This window comes from Eublepharis macularius, chromosome 1, assembly GCF_028583425.1.
Source record: "Eublepharis macularius isolate TG4126 chromosome 1, MPM_Emac_v1.0, whole genome shotgun sequence".
NCBI lineage: Eukaryota > Metazoa > Chordata > Lepidosauria > Squamata > Eublepharidae > Eublepharis > Eublepharis macularius.
In genome coordinates this window covers 196,055,117-196,069,124 of record NC_072790.1, presented here as the reverse complement: position 1 = coordinate 196,069,124, position 14,008 = coordinate 196,055,117, and the positions used below count along the sequence as shown (strand labels likewise).

Here is a 14,008-nt window from a genome sequence, read left to right as displayed (position 1 = left end):
AACTGGCCCAAATGCCATCAGTATTGAAAGAGAAGTTAAAGAAATAATAACAACAACAACATTTGATTTATATACTGCCCTTCAGGACAACTTAATGCTACTCTCAGAGTAGTTTATGAAGTATGTTATTATTATCCCAACAACAATCATCCTGTGAGGTGGGTGGGGCTGAGAGAGCTCTAAGAGAGCTGTAACTGACCCAAAGTCACTCAGCTGGCTTCAAGCTGAGGAGTGGGGAATCAAACCCAGTTCTCCAGATTAGAGTCCTGCCACTCTTAACCACTACCTCAAACTGATGAACCTTGGACTCATTTTTCATTTCGAAAGTCTTTGGGTCTCACTGGTTATTTTAGTCCCCCTTACCTTGTGAGGGTGGTGGTGGTAATAAATGACATAGGAATTACCCAGTAGGATACTTATCACAATAGTCATGAGCTCTTGCTCTGGGCACAAAATTCTGAAGGGCACAAAATTTCTCCAGCCCCGCCTCTATACCCTCCCCGGGGCAGCCGAGGTGAGTCCCTTGTATCTACTGGGGAGACCCGTTCCTCACAATGATCCAGCCTCCCCTCCCCAAGCAGCCACTCATGCCAGATCTCTGCACAGTGCCAAATAGTCCCTCAGAATTTTGCGCCCGGGGCAAGAAGTGCCAGAACTCCGTTCCACGGTGTTCTGGCTGAAAAATAGCCGATTTTGGTGCTGTTGCATGCAGAAACAGCTGCACCACAGCCTCACAGCCAGAAGAGGGTGCATTACTGCATATGAAGCCAATGCATGCACAAGAGGCTTAAAATGAAACAACCCAAATGGATTAGTTCTGAGCCGGCACCGCCCCAGCTGGAACAAACTGGTAGTGAGCCGCAATTGTTCTGTAACCCCCTGAACCAAAACAGAAACTCTCTAGATGTGCACACCTAGCTTTTGCTGCTACCAAAGGTTTTCATCTCTAACTTGTAAAACAGGAAGCCTTTGTTATAGATCGTAGTTTGACCAAATGCTCAAAATGTGAGGGTGTAAAATTAAATTACAAAGGTTTGCACCAGATCAGATTTAACTGATAGTTTCTGAAACACTGTTCATATTGAAGTTTTTTTTACAGCTTCTCTTGAAGGAGAATTTTACATGCAAAATGCATTAGGCTAGTTTCAATTATCTGTTTCCCACATTTTTCAAGCTCACCTCCTTTTCCAATTGATTTGAGAGTTACAAGATAGTCAGCTGGTGAAGCCAAGTGAATGTTTCTTCACACACACAAGCCAAAGTTTACAGAGATCAATATTCCAACTGCTCCCATCCCTGGGACATTCTAAAGAAATGTTGATGCAGGAAGCACAAGTTAATCAAGTTTCCTCCCCCCATGCTTCTGGGTGTTGTACTGGGGGACAGAGAAAAGGAGAAGAGACAAACCTTCTTCAGTGCTCTAAATATAGGAGGAGGAGCAAATGGCCCCTTTGCTAGAGTTTTAAAAAGCTCCAGGACATGATTTATCTCTTCTATTTCTCTTCAAGGGAAGAATGTCTGCTCACCAGCTTTGCATTGTTCCATCTAGTCTATTCAGTCTACTCATGTTACGACCCCAAGTAGGATTGTTCTTTATCCAGTTACCTCAATATGAATTACATACATTGGCTGAGGGAAATTTCCAGCTAAGTGGAAATTCCCTAATGATTTAAAACTGCCCTGATATCAGGCAAGTAAGTGCAAGAATCCAGAAGCAACCTGGCTGCAAGATGATTTAGTGCACATTCTTGAACTCCAGCAGAGGGACGGCGACTTGAGACTCCAACCCAACTGATCCATCAGAGGCCACAGTTGGAGGATTTGATCCAGCCTCTTTAGACTGAAGGCAGAAGAAATGCTTATATCAAACTGGTCTCGGTGTTTGTGAAAACCCAAAATGTGAAACAAAAGCAATGAACAAATTCTCGAAAAATCCCTTCTGGCATCAAGGATATGACAGGAAGATAGTTTCCAGCACAGAAAAAGCAGAGGCGCCTTGAATGGTATTTTGTCAGTGTGGAGTCAGATTCATTTCAGAGATTTCACTGGCCAAATGTAGTTTGATTAGTGAAAGGAATAGTCTATTGTGAATCCCCATCATCTTGAGCCGTTTAGCCCTTATTAACCCTTCCCAGCATCTATTGGGGGAATTCAGTATGTGGGGGCCCCCATTCTAGATGCTACCTCTCAAAACCATAGTAAAATCAAATTTAAAAGGATTATTACTCACTGTAAACAACTCCTTACTTCACTCCATACTGCTATATATCCTTTATAAACAATATGTACAGACCCTGTATGGATAAGAGTTGGGGATGTATGTGGCTTACAAATATTAGTGAGAGGGTCTAAAATTGATGGGAATTGGTGGTGAAGTATGTGAATTTCATATTTTGCCAATAATTCAAGCATGATTATTTCCTGCATTAGCAGGAATACTTGTTTGAACTAGGGTTGATCGGTTTCCCCCCATCTATCCCATGGATGATTTAATTATACCCCACATTCCTGTGGAATTTACTTTCTTGTTTGCCAAAGTTTGTGAATCCTGAGAAGCAAAATTCTTGAAGTATAGAGAGAACCCCTCAGTAACTTTTGACCCATTCCCTCACTTGTCTGTAGAAACAGTAAACACACTTCATGGCTGTCCTAAAGTTCTTTTGTATCCATCAAGAGTGGATGATAGGAGACTTATTTTCTAAAGTCCTTTTGCATGTACTTCCACAATTAAGGAACTTCTGAATAAACACAGCCAAGGATTTATTCATTGTGTATGTATCATGCTTTCTCTGCCCCCAGATAGTCTATGGAATGCAGCCTAATTATTGTCAGAGGGCAGCTAACAGGAACACGGTGTCTTGGAAATGGGCAGCAGTTTGTTTTTGAGTTCAGTTCAAGGGGCTGGTTATTATATTTAAAACTTTTCATGACCTGGGCTCACATACATGGTCCGTCTCTTTGTCGTTGTTCCTGCACACCGACTACAGTCTTCAGGTTGCCTCCTGCAGGCTGTTCCTCTATTTATAGTGGCTTGGCAGGCATTGATCCCAGTCTAGGTCTTTTTGATTCTGGCTCCCACTATGAGAAATGGGCTCTCTGAAGAGGTGAGGGGAGCTCCCTTCAGAGGTGCTGCAAGGGTTGTTCATTCGCCAGGGGTTTTGATGGCATATGAACAGCAGACAGCTTGGGGGTATTTGGGGTTTTTATTTTATTTGGCTGTAGTCTGTAATGGTTTAATTTCCTGTAAGCTACCTTGAACCAAGAAAAAAAATGTTGTCAAACATTTTAATAAATATAGTATGCACAACAGCCACAAATGTACAGCTTGCAAACATGTAGATGCTTTGTGTGGACAGTGTATATTTAACTAGAGGCAGGGCTAGTATGCTCACTTTCTTCCTCTACACAGGCTGCCATGTATGTACACAAGCCATGAGTACATGGCTATTGAAATGTTTTAGTGTGAATGGGATGATTTTCTAATGTAATATAATTATAATGTCACATTACAGAATCTCTTGACTATAAAGATAAAAGAAGCCAAGCTTGGTTAGATTTTCATCAAAAATCTCATGGACTGAGGTTCAATGCAGTAAGCAATACAAGGGTGAAGGAAATTCTGATTCCATCATGAAATTGTTTTTATTTATTAATTAAAATGTTTATATCCAGCCTTCCCTCTTGGCTCAAGCCACTTTAAAGATAATAATTAGATAACAGTTTAAAAGCAAACAGTTGTGCAGGAAAATTCATGAAGATAACCAGAAAAAAATTACATCATTTTTGATAATTTTATTTAAATTTTCAGATTTTTCTGCCATGAGACAGGAATGCATGATAGATAGAAATGGCTCAAACATCTTCACATGACACACTCTTAAACCATATTTCATTCACAATTTCCCCCTAGAACATCTACAGTTAACACAATCCCACCGATTTCCATCCATTATCACAGATTATCCATTAAACAGCAGTTGCCAGTAATTTAAAGCTGTAAGTCTTGTTTTTTCCTTGCGTATTAGAAAATGTCCTTTAAACAACAGCATGACAATATCACAACTATTAACTCTAATTTTACATGGCAACCCCCAAATAATAGATATTTCAAAATAAAACACATTCTTTCATGGTGGAAAGAAACCTCTGTGCCCCATTAACATCAGCAGAAAACTTTCTAATTTTAGCATATTCCTTTTAAAGGAATCAATTACTTCGACACAATCATGTGCATCACCTGCTGACATTTTCTGGCAAATCTGCGACACATGAAAGAGCTCTCTAACAACATTACTATTTAACAGAGCACAGTTTAACAAAGAGATGGGTTGCTTGGAATCCACATCACTCTCCATTAGGAGAGAATTATTTTGAGGTTTTTCCAGAATGGATGTAAACAAGAGGATCTACATATATGTGTGTGAGTGTTCTTTGGGAGTCCATTTGAGTTTTCAATGTTACTAATGATGACTAGATACCTGATCTGTAGCCTTTGCTCCTGAGAAGATACTAGAAGGGAATGACAGTTCTGATGCACTTTGGAATGGCACAATCACGTAAACGCTTGCACACTTAAGACTTAACAAACTCATCCAAAGTTTCTAAACACAATTTTTAACTAAGCCCTAAAATATCAGCACATTTTTTTAAAAAAAGACCCTATGTAATCAAAATATAAACAAGTCAGAATATCTTTTCAGCAAAAACTTTTTTAAAAAAAGGAAAACTCTAGGTTCTTAAGAAAAATGTAGCAGACAGGATTTTTTTTATATGTGTGGTGTAAATTAAAAGTACTTTTAACTTTTTAACAAAATGCCATGATATCCCATAACTGGCCAGTTCTAGCCATTTCAGAGCTGCATGGCTTACAGCAACTGGGTAAGAAAAAAATCCAGCACACAAGAGAAAATCCCCAAATATCAAACAGAATCCAAGTTAATGTGACATTTATATTACAGCTATTAAATAGAGGCTGTAGGGAAAAGGCCTATTTGAAATTTTTCGTATTCTGACAGTCATCCTAAATAGTTTTCATGATTGATTTATTACTTTTATCCCAAGCACCACATTTCATTACAACGGTCTCCTGCTAGTGTTTAGCCTCTTATCGAGGGAAGGAATTGACATCTGAAGGCAAAGTTTTTAAAACTCTAGAATCAGAACTTTTGTCACCATGCAGTCAAGTCAGTTCACATGAAGTACAGTTCATATGAAGGTCACAGTGGGCATGCTTGAGTTTCAATAGGCAAACAGCTCCTCCTGATAATGGAGTTGACAGGGGTTTTTTTAACCTAAGCAACGCTTTTTTGGGTTGGTCTTTAGGCGTTGCCTTTGAGTTAAGAACATCCAGGGCAGAGCATGTCCAGAGCTTCAAAGGAATTGGTAGTGTCAGAAAATTGCATAGGTATTGATCAAGAAGGCAGCGAGCACCACCCACTACACACCTCTATTGTGATGTTGTCCTTATCTCCCCTCCTCCTCTTTTTAATATGAAAAAAGAAAGAAGAGCTTCATAAAGGCCTTGGAAGTTTTGTTTGCTTTCCTGCACCTGAGGTGCATTACTTAGCACCTCTGTTTGGTTGTTAAGATGCTTTGTACAGAAGACTGGTATTGATTTTTTTCTCCCACTCAGGATATTACTGGAGCTCATTTCCTCCCCGTCATTTGCATCATGTCTCTTTTTGACAACAATTCCATAGTTATATTTAATGTACGCTTACATCCTACCACCTTGGCTTAGCTTTTGACTGGAACGGCAAGGTGGCTTCCTTGCAATGGTTCCATGCACTGAAAACAGAAGATCAGACCAAGAAGTCTTCAACTGAAACCCAACAACTGGTGTGGCAGCTTGAGGCAGCTTCTCCTTCCTAACTTTAACCTTCTTCCTTTTTACAAAAGTACTCACACCGAGAGAAAAAAAATATATAAAGACCATCTTGAACCTGAGCTCTTAAGACACTGGAGAGTTTTCATGCTGGTCTTCGGTAATAGTGGATTCACTCTGCTCCTCACTTGTTTCATTGGCTGGATCGTCACAGTTTGGCTCACCTGGATCCAGACTACTTCCTTCACTCTGCTCCTCACTTTGCTCCTCATTAGTTTCTACAGTCTGCTCCAGATTATCTTCCAAAGATGCTGGGGAGGCATCCGCTACACTTTCATTCACTACTGTTTCATCAAAAGGCTGAGCACGGGGAACAGGGGTGCTTGACTGTACAAAGCTTTCACTGGGGTTTACTGGAACTTTTGTTGTACCCATGTCTACCATAATGTCATTCTGCGGCAAGGTTACTTTCTCCACAAGTTTCCATTGGATGATACTCATGTCTTTGCCTCCAGTTGAAATCAAGTGACTGTCATTATGAGTGAAGCTGACATTTGTCACGTGGCTACTATGGCCGCTGTATTCATAACTCCGGGCCTGTTGGAATAAACCAGGACATGAAAATTTGTATCTGATAAGAAGCAGTACATTGATTAAACAGTGGTTTCATAGCAACATCCCAACAACATGAATTTAAGCAGGAATTAAGAATGCTCCTCCACTTCCTCCCTCTCTAACTGGAGCCTACATTTTTAAAAATTCATGCGGTCATATATCCTTGTGAATTATGCCCTGTTGCAAGACCAAGTATAAACTCTATTTGAGCTTCACTGACATGACCATATAGTAGTCCATTAACAACCTTGAATGTACTTTATGGAGAATGTGGGATATAAATATTTTAAATTAACAGGTAACATTCCCAACTGCTACTCTGGTCTTTGTTCATGGTCTCCCATCCAATGACTAACCAAGGCCAGCCCTGCTTAACTTCTGAGATATGACAATAATAATAATTACCCTTCCAGATCATATACGTATGTACATTTTCTTTACCAGTCCAGCCTTTACCCCATAAACCGGGTCATTCAGATGTACCTTTGCTTTGGAGCAGGGATACTGAAATAGACGGACTTTACAAAAATCATCAGCAACTGCTATGACCTTCCTGTTATGAGATCTGATAAGAGCATTGATATCTGTTCCATCTGATCCTTCAGGCCACACTCCTTCAATATAAGACAATAAATAAATTAGGACTGTCTCCTGCTTAAGTATCTTAGGAAAGTGTATGAGTAGGTAAACTGACTACATTTGGATATTAATAAGATTAAATTAAGCATGACAAAAAAGCATTCTATTTTATATGCTCCCAAAAGCCCCAGATGACACCAACTTAGAGGAGTCATAGAGTAAACAGGCTAGGGAGATCACCACTCTGCATAACAGTGAAATGCAAGTTGCAGGTTCTCTTCAATTTCTGTACACGGCACAAATTTGAATGAGGACAAAGGTGTGCATGGAGAAGAAGATCTGACAGCTCCCCATTATGTTTTCAGGGCCTCAAACTGTTCCAGAGGGTGCTATCTTGCCCATTGGGGGACATCACATGTCCTTGGATACATGTTTTCTGAAACTACTTCACCATGTATGTTGTGGTCTTGATCTGAATTGGGTGCTGCGCATGTAGGAACTGAGAACTCACAACTCATATCTGACTGTTGCGCAAGATATGTGTATAAATCAGCCTGCATTTTCTCCCCCACCCACATTGCTCTCTCTCACACACATACTGGAAACTGTACACTTTGTAAAAATACCAGTATTTTGTTGTACCCAGATGCCAATGTGAACAAAAGATGCAATATATAACTGCCCTCCAGGTAATTAAATGATAATATTTACATAATGTACGTTCACTTCACCATGAAAAGTCGAACAAGATGAAACTGCAAAATACTTTTTAGAATGATAAACCTCCTCCTCCTTTAAACATGATGAATCACAGTTTTAAACGTGTGCACAGTAATGTTTAAAAAAAGCTGGGACTCACCAAATACTTGAAAGCCCAGCACACAAGTGTATGTTACCCAATCTACGTCCTTACAATCCGAACGATTCCTGATTAGTTTACAGCCATCTGGAATGCTCCCTTTTTAAAAAGAATGCAAAACCCACAAAGGAATTACATGAATGTGTGACATTTGTTTTTGCTTTGATTAAAAAAAATCATCTGAAAATGCTTAATTGTGCTGATGTTCTCTGCTTCAAAACATTCTGTCACCATTTTAATAATTTATGCTTAAGGGTCCCCTACAGCCTTGACACAAGGAACTTCAGAAACTTAACCTATACTGTTTCTATCATTCACCGTAGGAAGAGCTCTGGGAAAACAGAAAAGCAACGCTCACAAGTCCCTTATAGACAGAAAACGAATACCTCTGAATAATTTTTCACAACTTTGAGTTACATAATCCTAGAGAGTATTTTATTAACCACCTTCCTTTGTGGCTGAAAGAAAAATATCCTTCCCACTATGATTATTATTTTTTTGGCATAATAGTTAACATGTAGATACAACTGGCACTGAAGCAATGTGGGGCCTGCCCGAAGTGACCTTTTCTTGTCAATGTACCTCCACTGGGTTCATTTTGGATTTAACTCCTACTTGGAGAATAACCAAAGCTAGAAGTCAATCACAATCTGATTAAATCCAGACCACACCACCATAAGGAAGACTACCATGTATATCCCTAACAGCTTTTTTTTATTGCTTCTCAGCTTTTTAAACTGATAGGAAATTATCTTCAGCTTGACAGCTTGCAACCCTAAGGAATGCTGAGATGTGATCTTAGTGGAATGAAAAAGATGTTTTCCACAGTGTGGCATTCAGAATTCAATGTGCACATGCAACTTTCCAGTGCAAACAAACCCTAGTGTGACATGTCTAATGCTCTACAGCTTGTCATGGCTGGTAAGATATCCCAATGTAAGCTTGACAAGACAGAATTTAGAAATCAGCAGCATTTTGCCACCGAGATCTTCATTTTGGACTTTTGGGCTCTTCTCCTTTGGTACTCATAAATGGTGCTAATAGAATTTAAACCTACTTATAATTAAAATCTTTAATGTTCTCTTTCCTTTTTGGCCTCTTATCTGCTGTTTCATTCAATGTTCAGAAACCATCAGAGCTACCTTTTAATTATGACCTAAATAAAATGCCCATTACCAAGTTGCAGGGATGCTCCCTTGAGTCCCATGGGCTGCTCCCCCATCCCAATAGCATCTTCAAGTGCGGTATTATTTTTCTCATATAAGTTAATGAGACCCCATACTTCACAGCCCTTAAACCCCTTCATCAGAAAGGGGAATAACAGTGGATTTCCTTTATCTCAGCTGCACATTTTGGGACTTACAATTTGCCTCTTGAATTCTCATCTACAAGCTCAAAACTACTGGCAGGCCAAAGTAAATTTATTGGGTTTGGAGAAAGCTCATAAAAAATGCCAGAAATACTTCTGCTATTTGCTTGTTTAAAGAGAGCTGAAACTCATCAGGCCCAGACTGGTGCACTCCAAGACTGAATTTTTTCTCACAATGCATTTCTAATACACATAAAATGGATGCATCATTATACAAATTTCTTGTCTTTCAGGTTGAACAAAGCCTGGCATAACTCAAAAATAAGGAAAAAAGGGATACTGAATTTTAAACAATGCATGTTATTCATGACAACCCCTCCACAGACTTGCCCAGCACTTAAGCACTTTATCAGAGGCCTGGTTGTGAGTGTCACAGCTTGTAGAGAGAGATAGGTAAGCATTAGAGAGAGAGAGAGAGAGAGCACTCACTGTTGTGGCACTCAGTGTAGACCTGTGGGACTCTTCCAGGCGGTCAGGGACATATTGGGTTCTGGCCTACAGGAGGAGATAGACTGCTCTGCAGTCTGCTGTGATCATTTTGCCAAACACTTTGCAGATGAAATCTCTTGCATCCATTATGACTTGGATTCTACATTAGATGCCAACTTGACCAGATGCCAGTTTGACCAGTTGTGTATAACACCTTTCAGTTTGTCCAGTCTGAGGATGCAGACTGGATTCTCGGAAGCTTAAGACCTACCACCCACTTGTACAACTCTTGTTGCTCATGGATGCTTAAATCTGTGGGGAAGGGACAACTAGCAAGGTGGGTATTATAGATAGTACATGCCTCCCTGAGAGAAGGGGTGGTCATTGTGAAGTGAGCAGTGTTGTACTCAAAGAAGCCTACTCCGGACCAAGGAGAGATCATCTTAAAATGTACCATTCTTGAGCAAGGCGATTGAACAAATGGTGGCTGGGGAACTTCAGGGATTCCTGAATAAAGCAGATTGTTTGGAAACATTCTAATCTGGTTTCAGGCCTGGCCATGAGACTGAAATGGCCTTGGTCACCATGGTGACCTGCACCAGGAGATGGACAGGGAAGGGCAATCCTGTTAATTCTCCTTGATGTTTCAGTGGCTTTCAATACCATCAATAATTGTATCCTTGTAGACCACCTTTCAGTGTTGGGACTGAGAGGCACTGTTTTGTGGTGGATTTGGCTCCACCTTGAAGGTAGGTTTCAGAGGATGGTGCTGGGGGACTGCAATTCTGCCCCTTGGCCTCTTGCCCATGAGATTCCACAAGGTTCTATCTTGTCCCCCATGATTTTCAACACCTCTGTAAAGCTGCTGGAAGAGGACATCCAGAGATCTAGGTTGAGTTGTCACCAATATGTGGATGATACTCTGCTCTGTCTCATGCTTCCAGCAGATCCAAGGGATACTGTAGAAACTGTGAACAGGTGCCTGGGGGCAGTTTTGGGATGAATGAGGGCTAACAAGCTGAAACTTAATCCTGACAAAATGGAGGCACTACTGGTAGAGATGTTTCACCCTGTAATAGGGGGAAAGTGCTTGTTCTGGATGGGGTTGCACCCCCTCTAAAGGAGCAGTTTCATAGTTTGGGTGTTGCTAGGCCTGGGCTTCCTGTCGGATAAACAGGTGGCAGTGATGGCCAGAGGCACCTTTCACCAGCTTCAGCTGATGAGTTAGCTGTGGCCCTTCCTAGCTGGGAAAGATCTTGCCACTGTGGTGCATACCCTAGTAACTTCTAGATTAGATTACTGCAATACACTTTATATGGGGCATCCCTTGAAGCCTGTCTGGAAGTTGCAATTGGTAGAGAAAGCTGTGGTCAGAGTACAGACTGGAGTGGGTCGTAGGGACCATATCACTCCAGTCTTGTTCTATCTACACTAGCTCTCAATTTGCTTCCAGGTACAATTCAAGATTCTGGAACTGACCTTTAAAACCCTATATGGCTTGGGATCAGCATACCTTAATAACTGCCTACTCCCATATGAACCTACCTGTCCACTCCAGTCATCTTTAAAAGTTTTTCTTTGGTGCTGTCTGAGGCAAGATGGATGGGAACCTGTGATAGACATTCTCAGTTGTGGAGCCAAAACTTTGGAACTCCCTCCCCGGGGAGATTCTAATGTCCTCCTCTGTCATTGCTGTCTGCCAGTGGGTGAAGACATTTTTGTTTCATTTGGTATAAACTCTTACTTGCCTCCTCCCTGGATTGTGAGTGTGTGTGTGTGTGAATATATTTTTTATTGTGTTTCTGTATACATTTTAAATGTTAATTTAATGTTTTAAATGGTTTAATATTTGTTTGCCACCTTGAAGACCCATTTTGGGTGGAAAGACAGCATATAAATGTTTGAAAGAAAGAAAGAAAAGAAAGAAAAGATTTGGACCAACTAGATTTCCTGGGTGTGACATTTCGAGAGTCAAAGCTCCCTTCTTCAGACACATGAAGAGGAAAAAAGTAGGAGCTCACACTCTGTTTTGATTGCTCCCCCCCCCCTAATTGCCTTAACTCTCTCCTGCTCTTCTGTATTTGACCAGTCTCTGTATCAGGCATCTGACGAAGAGAACTTGATTCTCGAAAGCTTATGCTACAATAAAATTGGTTAGTCTTAAAGGTGCTACTGGACTCTTTTTGATTCTACAAATCTAGTTGGTCTCTAAGGTGCTACTGGACCCAAATCTTGCTCTTCTACTACAGACCAACATGACTACCCACCTGAAACTAAATAAGAAAACTTTTCTTCCCACATTGCTTCCAGCCAAAGTGGCAGGATAAAATACCATTTATTTTAAGGCAACTTATATGCTGCCTCTTCAGAGACCTACCTGAAGTGGCTTACAAATAAAAACAATACCACGAGGCTATAAAAATCAACATAAAATTATCAATACTAAAACCATCTAAAATTATATAAAACCTTAGGAATTTTCTCCGAAAGGGAGAAGGGTACAGCCATTAAAGAAGGCTCAAATTCTGGCCCTCATAGATGACATTAATTATGGAGTTATGATTCAAAGGCTGTCTTGCTGATCTTAATGGGTATCAAGCTCAAATGGGGAGAGGCATTACCTGAACACTCAAGGAAGTTTAGGATTTTCTAAGTCAAAACCAAACTTTAATTTGCTCCAGCAAACTATTTTGAACCCTTGAACTCCAATCAATGCCCTAATGAGCAAGAATTCTAGCACCCTGCAGAGCATCTTCCATGCACTAAAAGGGTTCTAACCTCAGCTTGGCCTATGACCAGCCACTCTTTTTCTCTCACTTGCTCATTTGGATGCAAAAACATTGGCCTCACTAACTAGTTTGTTGGAACAATTGCCCAGATAATGTATGCCAGGCCGGCACAACTTGGAACCTCCCTGAGCTGAATGGAGCCCAATAGCCATGTACTGTGTAATGCCAAGTGTTCGACAAACTTTTTCCTAAACCTGTCCCACTTTTTAAAGCCACATGCAGGGAGCACAAACCAAGAGTTTTATGAAGCTCCTAGAAGGCTTCCATACATTGCTAATGCCTTCAGTTTGGGGACCCAGAAGTTGCACAAACGGGTATGTATGTAGAGAGCTTTGAGCTCAGAGAAGTGCCACATCAACGCCCAGTATTACTGCTATTATTAAATGTCGGGATATTATAGTGTCAACACGCATCCCCAACAGTACCTGACAGAAGTCTCTAACTAGGCAGGCATATTATCCTTTTCAAAGCTGAAAGCCTGTTTCATGACACATCGCACACCAGCACCTCTCATCCCTGTAAACTGTTAAACTGATTAATGCCCTTGCAGAAATGCAAGCTATATTTGGAAGCACCATTAGGTAAGAAACAGCTCTGAATCATATCAGAAGGTCAGGTTACAGAAGGTCATGCTAGTTTCCCCTGTCAGCAAGTATTAAGGACCTTCAGCAAGCATCAGCTTCTTTCCCCCCACCCAACACTTTTCACTTACACAGGCTGCAAAGCAGAGACAGTTTTATACTCACAGTATAGTATTTCATAGTCTCCCGAATTTGACATTAGGAATTTATTGTCTGGGGACCAGTCAAGGTGTGTAATATAGCTGGAATGTCCCTAAAAAGTAAAGAACACAAAAATAAGTGAACTTGAGACTTCATTAGGATTGGAATTAAACACAAAACAAAACAACAAAAAAACAGCCACCAAAGGGGAGGTGGGGGTGCGGGGGAATCAACAAAACACTGAATATTTATTTTTTATTTTACTTCATTTATATCCCACCTTTCTCTCCAATGGGGACCCAAAGTGGCTCACATCATTCTCCTCCCATCCATTTATTCCCTCACAACAACCCTGTGAGTTAGGTTAGATTAAGAGCACGCTACTGGCCCATGGTCACTCAAGCAAGTTTCCAAGGCAGAATGGGGAACTCAACCTGGGTCTCCCAGATCATAGTCCATCAGTCTGGCCACTATACCATACTCCCAAATCAGCAGAGACAATTCTGTCCTGTTCCCCAATTAACTAATCCCTCTTCAAAAGGTTCAGATTGAAAGAACAATAACCAATGATAGGAGCAATCCATCAAGTTCTGTAGCTGTACAGAACCTGTTGGTTCATTTCAAAGGGCTCAGGAAGAAGTCCTTGAACAGCAAATGCTCGTGCTTTTGTACTCTGATCACTGACAACTGGGTCTTTTTGGACATTTCCTTCCCTCCATAATAACAAATATAACAAAAGAAGAGAAAGGAAACTAAAAGCTGGACGAATTCACAATAAAAAGAAATATCTACAATGAGACGAGACAAAAATTTTCATCTAGT

At 40.6% G+C, this 14,008-nt stretch overlaps 1 protein-coding gene across 7 annotated transcripts in view; it reads right to left on the bottom strand.

The window, feature by feature from the left end:
• Positions 1-3,777: 3,777 nt before the first annotated feature.
• The window catches only part of EML4 (EMAP like 4), a 206,113-nt gene continuing 195,882 nt past the window's right edge, over positions 3,778-14,008 (bottom strand). For all 7 annotated transcript variants that reach the window (XM_054982940.1, XM_054982905.1, XM_054982923.1 and 4 more), the window contains 4 exons: positions 13,211-13,298; positions 7,878-7,976; positions 6,923-7,053; positions 3,778-6,421 (listed from right to left, as the gene is read on the bottom strand). In XM_054982940.1, the coding sequence (XP_054838915.1) occupies positions 5,951-6,421; positions 6,923-7,053; positions 7,878-7,976; positions 13,211-13,298 (789 nt within the window). In that variant the 3' untranslated portion in view covers positions 3,778-5,950. The remainder of the gene's footprint in view (positions 6,422-6,922; positions 7,054-7,877; positions 7,977-13,210; positions 13,299-14,008) is intronic.